Source organism: Thalassophryne amazonica, chromosome 18 (genome assembly GCF_902500255.1).
Source record: "Thalassophryne amazonica chromosome 18, fThaAma1.1, whole genome shotgun sequence".
NCBI lineage: Eukaryota > Metazoa > Chordata > Actinopteri > Batrachoidiformes > Batrachoididae > Thalassophryne > Thalassophryne amazonica.
Genome location: NC_047120.1, coordinates 9,219,117 through 9,230,812, shown reverse-complemented (window position 1 = coordinate 9,230,812; position 11,696 = coordinate 9,219,117). Strand labels below are relative to the sequence as shown.

At 40.4% G+C, this 11,696-nt stretch overlaps 1 protein-coding gene across 1 annotated transcript in view; it reads right to left on the bottom strand.

Moving 5' to 3' along the window:
• Positions 1 to 10,224: 10,224 nt before the first annotated feature.
• The window catches only part of LOC117531557 (V-type proton ATPase 116 kDa subunit a-like), a 140,074-nt gene continuing 138,602 nt past the window's right edge, over positions 10,225 to 11,696 (bottom strand). The window contains 1 exon segment of the mRNA XM_034194678.1: positions 10,225 to 10,372. Coding sequence (XP_034050569.1) covers positions 10,279 to 10,372 — 94 coding nt within the window. The 3' untranslated portion in view covers positions 10,225 to 10,278.

Genomic DNA, 11,696 nt, shown 5'->3' with positions numbered 1-11,696 from the left:
TTTTTATTGCAGAAATAGAGCCTGCAGCGGTTATTTGCTTAATTTGGTGGGATAATAACTTGTTAGCATGATCGCCATGCTCATAGTGGGTGAGCCGAGACCTCAGATGGAGATCAATTGCTTTGACATTCGTAATCGAGTCATATTCGGTCTGGAGTAAGATTCTCTTCTGATGTAATTCATCAGAGGGTGATTCTGAGTGCTGCCGATCCAGTTCCTTTATGTACACTAAAATTTCCGACGCTCGCTTCATCCGCCTCTTTTTCTCTGCTGCTGTATAAGATATCACCTGCCCTCTCAGATAGGCTTTCAGAGCTTCCCAAATGGTAGAATAGCTTATCCCGGGGGTCAGATTCAGTTCCAAGAAGAGGTCAATTTGACTATTGATAAATTCCACAAACCTTTCATCAGATAGATGCCTGATATTTAACCGCCACAGAGGGGGATGAGCGATATTTTCTGGAAAATTCAATTGTAGAATTACTGGTGAGTGGTCTGAAATGACTAAACTGTCATAATCTGTACGGGTGGCTAGAGGCAGCAGCTTATGGTCAATCAAAAAGTAATCGATTCTCGAGTAACTTTGTTGTACTGGCGAAAAAAAGGAAAATTGTTTGGACGTCGGGTTTTTAAGCCACCATGGATCCACCAACCCATAAGCTTTGATGAAATTGTTGACACACAAGGCGGATTTACTTAACGTTGACACTTTGGTGCTAGACCGGTCCAGAGCCAGGTTCAGGACACAGTTCAAATCGCCCGCCAGTATTAAGTCATGGGAATCCAAGTCAGGCAGATTAGAAAATAAAGTTGTAAAAAAGTTTACATTGTCCCAGTTAGGGCCGTAAACATTGGCAAGGACGACTGGCCTATTGTACAGAGTCCCTTGGGTAATGACAAAGCGACCATTCTTATCCCTTATTCTCCTAGTCTCTATGTATTGCACCTCCCTGTGAATTAAAATAGCTGTTCCTCTACTCTTACTCTCGAAATCCGAATGAAAGCACTGTGTAAAACCGCCCCTGAGAAGTCTTGAGTGGTCTTTATTGACCAATTTGGTTTCTTGTAGATAAACTATCTGGCTATGTAATTTCTTTAAGTGGGAAAATATTTTATTGCGCTTAATGGGACTGTTTAAGCCACGAACATTCCAGCTCACCAGTGTAGTGGGGCTACCTGCCATTCATAAGATATAAGAGAGATGGTAGTAAAGTTGATGAAAGAGTAGCAGCCCTTAAACGTGAGAGAAAAAAAAAAAGACACACACAAAGCACCTAACCGTTCGCCAACAGCAGAACGCAGAACACAGAACACAGGGAGTTGAACATCTCAAAAAACAAGAAGAAATTGGAAAAAGAAAACCCAGTCCCAGAAGGGGACTTGTGTGCTTCCTGGTCTCCAGTGCTTACCATGGCGGCCCCCACAGGCGGCAATATTAACATGCTGATTATAACGCAACCCGCGTTGTGGTATGTATTGCAAACAAGATAATATATGTCTGTATATACAGGTGCCCGCACACCTGCACACCCTCATATGTATATACACACTCACTTAGAATAGGAAAAACATCAAAGCGTTCCTTCTGTCCACTCTTAAACTTGAGGCAGTCCAGTGAAGCGAGTGTAAGAGAAATAGTAAAAAACCATCCTTAATGCTTCACCTGGTTCCAATAGAAGTCTTCATCTGACAGTTCAGATGGACCAAATATGGCTCCATGCGTAACTGGCTTGGAAATTACGAGCAGAATGTCCTCCGTATTTATCCCTTCATTATTTCTCTCAGGATAAAGTCCTTTGCACGCTTGGGATCTTTAAACGTATGTTCTTTCCCATCCGTCGTGGAGACTCTCAGCGTCGCCGGATATCTCAGCCCATAGCGGACTCCGACACAGCCCCGGAGCATGTTTCTCACCTCCGTGAACTCAGCGCGTTGTTTACTCACAGCTTGCGTATAATCAGGCAGGATGCGGATGCGGTCTCCCTCGGTGGTTGTTATCCCCCGTGCCTCGGCTGCCTTCTTCAGAAGTGCCTCTTTTTCAGTAAAATAATGACACTTTACAACAAAAGCGCATGGTGGCTGGTCATCTTGTGGTTTTGTGCGGAGGGTCCGATGCGCTCTGTCCAAGCACGGAGGCTTCTCCAAACCGAGCGCAGCTTTCAGCATGTCCGCCACGTACCTGGAGGGGGGCTGTCCGTCCTCTCTGCCCTCTCTTACTCCAGTGATCCGGACATTGCAGCGACGTGAACGTGCCTAGAGGTCCTCACATTTGGATTTGACCGCAGCGAGCTCCTTCTTCACTTGTGCGATGTCTTTCTCCAAAGTGGCAATAGAGTCCGACTGAGCCCCGACATTTTGTTCCAGCAGTGTTGTGCGGTTCTCGGCCTCGTCTAGCCTCAGATTAATTCGCCCGATGGCGTTGCGCACTTCCGTCTGAGTCTCATTGGCTTTTCTTCTATCTTATCGAGCAATTGTTGCTTCAGCGCTTGGATTGCTTCCAGAACTTGTTTGTTAGACTCAGAAGTCGCCGGTGGCTCTGTATGAGTTGTGCTAGCATCGACCGGGCTAGCACTAGCTGCGGCTCTCGTGTCTTGCTCGTTCCTGGTGGTGTTAGGCGACTTTTTTGGCGGCGTCATAGAGGTGAGCCGGTAGCGGGCTAATATTCGTCACTGCACTAAAGTGTAATTATGTTGCGTTGTTTCGGAACGTAATAGTCAGAAAACAAGGAGTTCGCCTGCGGAGCCCAACAAAACGTGTCTTCACATGGCGCTGCCCATCCCGGAAGTCCCAAGTCCCTGTTAGTAAATGATATAATAATTGATCAACATATTGATTTATTCTGCCTTACAGAAACCTGGTTACAGCAGGATGAATATGTTAGTTTAAATGAGTCAACTCCCCCGAGTCACACTAACTGCCAGAATGCTCATAGCACAGGCCGAGGCGGAGGATTAGCAGCAATCTTCCATACCAGCTTATTAATTAATCAAAAACCCAGACAGAGCTTTAATTCATTTGAAAGCTTGACTCTTAGTCTTGTCCATCCAAATTGGAAGTCCCAAAAACCAGTTTTATTTGTTATTATCTATCGTCCACCTGGTCGTTACTGTGAGTTTCTCTGTGAATTTTCAGACCTTTTGTCTGACTTAGTGCTTAGCTCAGATAAGATAATTATAGTGGGCGATTTTAACATCCACACAGATGCTGAGAATGGCAGCCTCAACACTGCATTTAATCTATTATTAGACTCAATTGGCTTTGCTCAAAATGTAAATGAGTCCACCCACCACTTTAATCATATCTTAGATCTTGTTCTGAGTTATGGTATGGAAATTGAAGACTTAACAGTATTCCCTGAAAACTCCCTTCTGTCTGATCATTTCTTAATAACATTTACATTTACTCTGATGGACTACCCAGCAGTGGGGAATAAGTTTCATTACACTAGAAGTCTTTCAGAAAGCGCTGTAACTAGGTTTAAGGATATGATTCCTTCTTTATGTTCTCTAATGCCATATACCAACACAGTGCAGAGTAGCTACCTAAACTCTGTAAGTGAGATAGAGTATCTCGTCAATAGTTTTACATCCTCATTGAAGACAACTTTGGATGCTGTAGCTCCTCTGAAAAAGAGAGCTTTAAATCAGAAGTGCCTGACTCCGTGGTATAACTCACAAACTCGCAGCTTAAAGCAGATAACCCATAAGTTGGAGAGGAAATGGCGTCTCACTAATTTAGAAGATCTTCACTTAGCCTGGAAAAAGAGTCTGTTGCTCTATAAAAAAGCCCTCCGTAAAGCTAGGACCTCTTACTACTCATCACTAACTGAAGAAAATAAGAACCCCAGGTTTCTTTTCAGCACTGTAGCCAGTCTGACAAAGAGTCAGAGCTCTATTGAGCCGAGTATTCCTTTAACTTTAACTAGTAATGACTTCATGACTTTCTTTGCTAATAAAATTTTAACTATTAGAGAAAAAATTACTCATAACCATCCCAAAGACGTATCATTATCTTTGGCTGCTTTCAGTGATGCCGGTATTTGGTTAGACTCTTTCTCTCAGATTGTTCTGTCTGAGTTATTTTCATATGGTTACTTCATCTAAACCATCAACATGTCTATTAGACCCCATTCCTACCAGTCTGCTCAAGGAAGCCCTACCATTATTTAATGCTCCGATCTTAAATATGATCAATCTATCTTTATTAGTTGGCTATGTACCACAGGCTTTTAAGGTGGCAGTAATTAAACCATTACTTAAAAAGCTGTTAAAGCTGATATGTCATTCAAAGCGCATATTAAACAAATATGTAGGACTACTTTTTTGCATTTACGCAATATCTCTAAAATTAGAAAGGTCTTGTCTCAGAGTGATGCTGAAAAACTAATTCATGCATTTATTTCCTCTAGGCTGGACTATTGTAATTCATTATTATCAGGTTGTCCTAAAAGTTCCCTGAAAAGCCTTCAGTTAATTCAAAATGCTGCAGCTAGAGTACTGATGGGGACTAGAAGGAGAGAGCATATTTCACCCATATTGGCCTCTCTTCATTGGCTTCCTGTTAATTCTAGAATAGAATTTAAAATTCTTCTTCTTACTTATAAGGTTTTGAATAATCAGGTCCCATCTTATCTTAGGGACCTCATAGTACCATATCACCCCAATAGAGTGCTTCGCTCTCAGACTGCAGGCTTACTTGTAGTTCCTAGGGTTTGTAAGAGTAGAATGGGAGGCAGAGCCTTCAGCTTTCAGGCTCCTCTCCTGTGGAACCAGCTCCCAATTCAGATCAGGGAGACAGACACCCTCTCTACTTTTAAGATTAGGCTTAAAACCTTCCTTTTTGCTAAAGCTTATAGTTAGGGCTGGATCAGGTGACCCTGAACCATCCCTTAGTTATGCTGCTATAGACCTACACTGCTGGGGGGTTCCCATGATGCACTGAGTGTTTTTTTTTCTTTTTGCTCTGTATGCACCACTCTGCATTTAATCATTAGTGATTGATCTCTGCTCCCCTCCACAGCATGTCTTTTTCCTGGTTCTCTCCCTCAGCCCCAACCAGTCCCAGCAGAAGACTGCCCCTCCCTGAGCCTGGTTCTGCTGGAGGTTTCTTCCTGTTAAAAGGGAGTTTTTCCTTCCCACTGTCGCCAAGTGCTTGCTCACAGGGGGTCGTTTTGACCGTTGGAGTTTTTACGTAATTATTGTATGGCCTTGCCTTACAATATAAAGCGCCTTGGGGCAACTGTTTGTTGTGATTTGGCACTATATAAATAAAATTGATTTAATTGATTGATTGACTCTGCAAGAGGTCATCACTGCTATAAAGTCATTTCCGTCAGGCAAAGCAACTGGGCCTGATGGCTTCAGTTCAGAATTTTCTAAGAGATTTTGTGATATCCTTGCACCACTTTTACTCAGGATGATATGCAACTCTAAACATAAGGAAGACTTACCAAAAACTCTGTATGAAGCCAACATATCTCTTATTTTAATAAAGGGCAGAGATGAAACTGATCCTGCAAGCTTCAGGCCAATTGCATTACAAAATTTTGATCGCAATATAATAAGCAAAATTTTGGCAATCAGACTGAATAAGCATTTGACTTCAATCATGCATCCGGATCAGACGGGGTTCCTTCCAGGCAGATTCTCTTTTTCTAATGTCAGACGGTTACTCAAACTATTTATTCTGATTATAGTAACATTCCAGGAGTTTCCATTCTATCCCTTGATGCACATAAAGCTTATGACCAGGTCGAGTGGCCCTACATGTTTGAGTCATTGCGCAGGTTTTATCAGGTCTGGGTGACAGGTTAGGCTGGACGCAAATGCAGGACTCTGACAACAAGCTCTATAAGTAAAAGCAGTTTACTGTAACAGTAAACAGGGTCTGGTACACAGTAAGACAGTCCAACAAGAGTAACAATACCAAAAACATCAGGCAAAGGCATGGTCGAGGATATAGGCAGGTAGTCGTAACACACGTGAGGCAAGCAGGTCGAGAATACACAAACAGAGCTGGAGAGAAGGCACTAGGCGCATCAATCTGGCGAGGGAACAAGGCAAAATGAGGAGCCTACAACCCCTGGCAAAAATTATGGAATCACCGGCCTCAGAGGATGTTCATTCAGTTGTTTAATTTTGTAGAAAAAAAGCAGATCACAGACATGACACAAAACTAAAGTAATTTCAAATGGCAACTTTCTGGCAATAAGAAACACTATAAGAAATCAAGAAAATAAGATTGTGGCAGTCAGTAACAGTTACTTTTTTAGATCAAGCAGAGGAAAAAAATATGGAATCACTCAATTCTGAGGAAAAAATTATGGAATCACCCTGTAAATTTTCATCCCCAAAACTAACACATCCATCAAATCAGATCTGCTCGTTAGTTTGCATCTAAAAAGGAGTGATCACACCTTGGAGAGCTGTTGCACCAAGTGGACTGACATGAATCATGGCTCCAACACGAGAGATGTCAATTGAAACAAAGGAGAGGATTATCAAACTCTTAAAAGAGGGTAAATCATCACGCAATGTTGCAAAAGCTGTTGGTTGTTCACAGTCAGCTGTGTCTAAACTCTGGACCAAATACAAACAACATGGGAAGGTTGTTAAAGCAAACATACTGGCAGACCAAGGAAGACATCAAAGCGTCAAGACAGAAAACTTAAAGCAATATGTCTCAAAAATCGAAAAATGTACAACAAAACAAATGAGGAACGAATGGGAGGAAACTGGAGTCAACGTCTGTGACCGAACTGTAAGAAACCACCTAAAGGAAATGGGATTTACATACAGAAAAGCTAAACGAAAGCCATCATTAACACCTAAACAGAAAAAAACAAGGTTACAATGGGCTAAGGAAAAGCAATCGTGGACTGTGGATGACTGGATGAAAGTCATATTCAGTGATGAATCTCAAATCTGCATTGGGCAAGGTGATGATGCTGGAACTTTTGCTTGGTGCCTTTCCAATGAGATTTATAAAGATGACTGCCTGAAGAGAACATGTAAATTTCCACAGTCATTGATGATATGGGGCTGCATGTCAGGTAAAGGCACTGGGGAGATGGCTGTCATTACATCATCAATAAATGCACAAGTTTAGGTTGATATTTTGGACAGTTGAAAGGATGTTTGGGGATGATGAAATCATTTTTCAAGATGATAATTCATCTTGCCATAGAGCAAAAACTGTGAAAACATTCCTTGCAAAAAGACACATAGGGTCAATGTCAACGAGCAGATCTGATTTGATGGAGGTGTTAGTTTGGGGAATGAAAATTTACAGGGTGATTCCATAATTTTTTCCTCAGGATTGAGTGATTCCATATTTTTTTCCTCTGCTTGGTCTAAAAAAGCAACCGTTACTGACTGCCACAATCGTTTTCTTGATTTCTTATAGTGTTTCTTAAAACCAGAAAGTTACCATTTGAAATGACTTTAGTTTTGTGTCATGTCTGTGATCTGCTTTTTTTTCTACAAAATTAATCAACTGAATGAACATCCTCCGAGGCCGGTGATTCCATAATTTTTGCCAGGGGTTGTAAAAACGCCCAGGTGATGAGGTGCAGATTGAAAACAAACAGCAAACAAAACCCAAATCTTGACAGGTTTGGGTTTGGTCAAACCTTCATATCTTGGGTGAAGCTGATCTACGCAAAGCCGTTGTGTTCTGTTCTGACAAATGGCGATTGTCAGCCCTGTTTCTCTTGCAGCACTCAGTACAGCAGGGTTGTCCGTTATTGCCGGCGCTCTTTGCGATTGCATTGTATTTGATAATGTTGTATTTGCGTAATTCGGAAGAATCTATTCCAAATCTGCTCAACTTAATTACATCCTTTGGTAAAATATCAGGATACACAATTAACTGGTCCAAAAGTGAGTTTATGCCTCCCTCCAGTGTTTACTCACCAGGCTTTTTGCAAGGTGTTCCATTCAAAATAATTGATAACCATTTTACTTACCTGGATCTATACCAAAAGATCCAAAGATGATATTCAAATTGAATTTTATAGAATTTATATCAGGACTAAAACAGAATATTGAATGTTGGAAATGTTACCAACCAATGTTACCTTTATCAATGATTGGACGCATAAATTCAATAAAAATGATTTCTCTTCCCAGGTTTTTATACCTATGTCACAATCTTCCAATTTATCTAACTGCTGCCTTTTTTAAGGATTTGGACTCAATTATTTTATCTTACATTTGGGAAAAAAAAGAATGCAAGTATCTCAAAAATGCACTTACAGAAGTCTCCCGGTATTTAACCGTTATTACTGGGCTGCCAATGTTAGGGCATTGATATTTTGACAGCAGGGCTTATGGGACACTCAGACTCCTACACCACCATAGTGGGTCAAAATGGAGGCCAACTGTGTGAATAATTCCACTTTGCCAGCTATGCTATTTTCCAAGTTTGAAAATTCTGGGTCTCATAAGCATTTATGTTTTCTTTTAAGGCAGTCTGTAAGAATTTTAAACCAGATTAGGAGCTTTCTGGCATTACCAAATACATCACTACAAGTGCCTTTATGTTTAAATCATTGTTTTATGCCTCCTTGGCATGACAGATCTTTTCATGACTGGAGAGAGAAGAGCTTGATATCAGTTAAAGACCAATATATTGATAGTAAATTTGCATCATTCAACCAACTGAAAGAAAAGTATAACCTACCTACCTCACACTTATTCCGGTATTTGCAGGTCAGACACTACATCCAAACAAAAATAGGAAATTTTAAAAATCTTCCAATGGAAAACAATATTTTTGACATTTTTAATAGCCCTTGTGACTCCAAACACCTATTTACAAAAATTGTACACCTGTTTGATGACTGTATTGTTGCGCACGCTGCGAAAACTAGGGATACTTGGAGAGACGAACTGGGTATAGAACTGTCTGAGCCCATGTGGAGTGTGGTCTATCCAACATTCATTCTTGTTCTGTGAACAGTAGACATCAATTAATACAGTTCAAAATTGTTCATTGCCTACACTATTCAAAAGTCAGATTGCACAGAATCTATCCCTCAGTTTCCCCAGTGTGTGACAGATGTAAGTTGTCAGAGGGTACATTGTCTTACGCTTTCTGGTCCTGCTCTTCACTCACAGCCTTTTGGTCAAAAAAATTTGATTGGTTCCCCAAAGCATACAAAAAAACCCTTCAACCCGAACCTGGACTGGTCATCTTTGGCTACACACAGACTCTTATGCAGCAACCACTGGAACTTGGACTGATTGTTGCCAATAGAAGTTCCCTACTCCTACTTCATTTCAGTTATGGGTCGCTGAAATGATGTCCATAAGACTCTGTACCTGGTCAACGGACATGTTTTCCAGAACCTGGGGTCCATTCCTAACTCATTTTGAGGGAGTAAAATTGTTTTGACTGTTCACTCCTGCACTAGTGACTTTTTTTCTGCTGCTCTTTGCGCTGTTTTATTTTGTAAAAACCTGGTAGTTTATGTATCTGAGCCTTGTTTGTTGGTGTTGCTTAAAATGTGAAAATACTAAAATAAAATATTGAAAAAAAGAAGGATTTCTGATAAATGAGACAGACCTCAGAGGCTTCAGTCTTTAGTCAATCACAGATAATCACGAAGAGACACGCATTATCAGGTTTCACATCAAACACCAACCAAAGCGCACAAATATATCAAAGGCTGCAAACAGGAAGTGTTTCACAGGAATCAACAAAATCAAAGTGAGCACAAATACATCAAAGGTTGCAAACAGGAAGCATTTCACAGGAATCCACAAAATTAAGACATCCAGCCGGAATGTCTGGAAACGGCAGACTTCATCTCAGACTGTTCAGGAGTAGGTCGATCAGTGAACTGACACCACCACAAGTAGACACAGGTTTTAGCCACGCCAGATTCAGGAACACTCAGATAATCTGATCCCTTGAGTCAGTTCTGTCAGTGGTTCATATTTACCTTTAATGGGAAAAATAAAGGAACATCTTGAAGAAGTTGTTAAATTGAAGATGTCATTAAATTGAAGAAGTCGCTAAATTGTAGAAGTCGTTATATTGAAGAAGTCATTAAATTGAAGAACTTTTTATAATGAAGAAGACGTTATATTGAAGAAGTCAATTTATTGAAGATGTCTTTAAATTGAAGATGTCATTAAATTGAAGAAGTTGTGAAAGCCTGGTCCAGGTTCAGCTGTATGTCAGATCACTCACAGAAATGTTTTACAGATCACCAGTAGAGGGGGACAGAGGGCAGCGAGCTCACACAGAGGAGGGTGGGTGGCAGAGGACCTGTCACTCATCACAATGTCCCTCCAGGATACTCTCGAAGGAGAAGGGGACAAACTTGAAGCCCTGACCGGAGTAGAACTTGTTCTGGAACTCCACCCTGAAAGAAGAAACCCAGAGAGTAAGACATCAGGATGTCTGTGGTCATCTGTGTGTGTGTGTGTGTGTATATATATATATATATATATGAATAAACTTTAACCCTAACAGACAAAATCCGCAATATGTATAAAATAGACAAAATGTGGAATATGCATAAAATGGACAAAAGCCGCTATATGTATAAAAAGAACAAAATCTTTAAAAAGTACTAAATCCGCTATATATTCAAAACTGACAATATCCATTATATGTATAAAACGGGCAAAATACGTAATATGTATAAAATGGACAAAATCCACTATCTTTATAAAACAGACAAACTCAGCTCTATGTTTAAAATAGCCAAAATCTGTTATATGTATAAAATGGACAAATTTTGTTATAAGAACAAAACAGACAAAATGCAGTATACGTATAAAATGTATAAATGATGCTCTATCTATAAAAAGGACAAATTCTGTTATATGTTTAAAATGGACAATATCCATTATATGCATTAAACAGACAAAATCCACGATATGTATCCACCTTATTCCTGAGGGCACTGCTGTCGAAGTGATTATGGGTGCTACCTCCTGTGAACCACTAGACCTAGACCATCACCTCCCCAAAATCAGCGGTATTACTTTGTCACTGTATATAGGCCCCCTTGCCCATACTCTGAATTCTTTGATGAATTTGGTGCATTCATCTCTAACTTGTCAGCTAATGCAGATAACATTCTGATTATTGGTGATTTTAACATTCATATAAATAAGGTTTCTGATCCCCTTTGCAATTCATTTATGGAAATTGTGGATGCATGTGGATGCAAACCCTACATACCAGCCTGGGCTTTGCATTCTCAGGGTGCAGGACTACTTTGTGTCCCTAGGGTGAATAAAAAGTCTACAGGTCACAGAGCTTTCTGCTGTCGTGCCCCTGTTCTGTGGAATGATCTCCCTGCGTCAATAAAACAGTCAGATTCTGTAGAGACTTTCAAGTCCAGACTTAAGACGTGCTTATTTTCCCTTTCGTATGGCTTGCATACTGGCATAGTATGTTACAATGCTAAAAACCATAGTAACATACCAGGAAGGGAACTCTTTTAAATTAACATACCAGGAACTCTTTTAAATTCATTTTATTAGGAAAAGGAATGGGCTGTGGCATCAACGTTATCTAAAGTCTGTGTCTTTTAGTGAAGCTTAGGGCTAGTGGCCGGTGATCACCTTAGTATTTTTTCTGCTTTTCTTCTTGCTTAATGCTGACAAATCATACTGTATTTGTTGTTTTTCTGATGCCTGATTCTGTTTTTTTCTCTCTCTCTCTCTCTCTCTGTT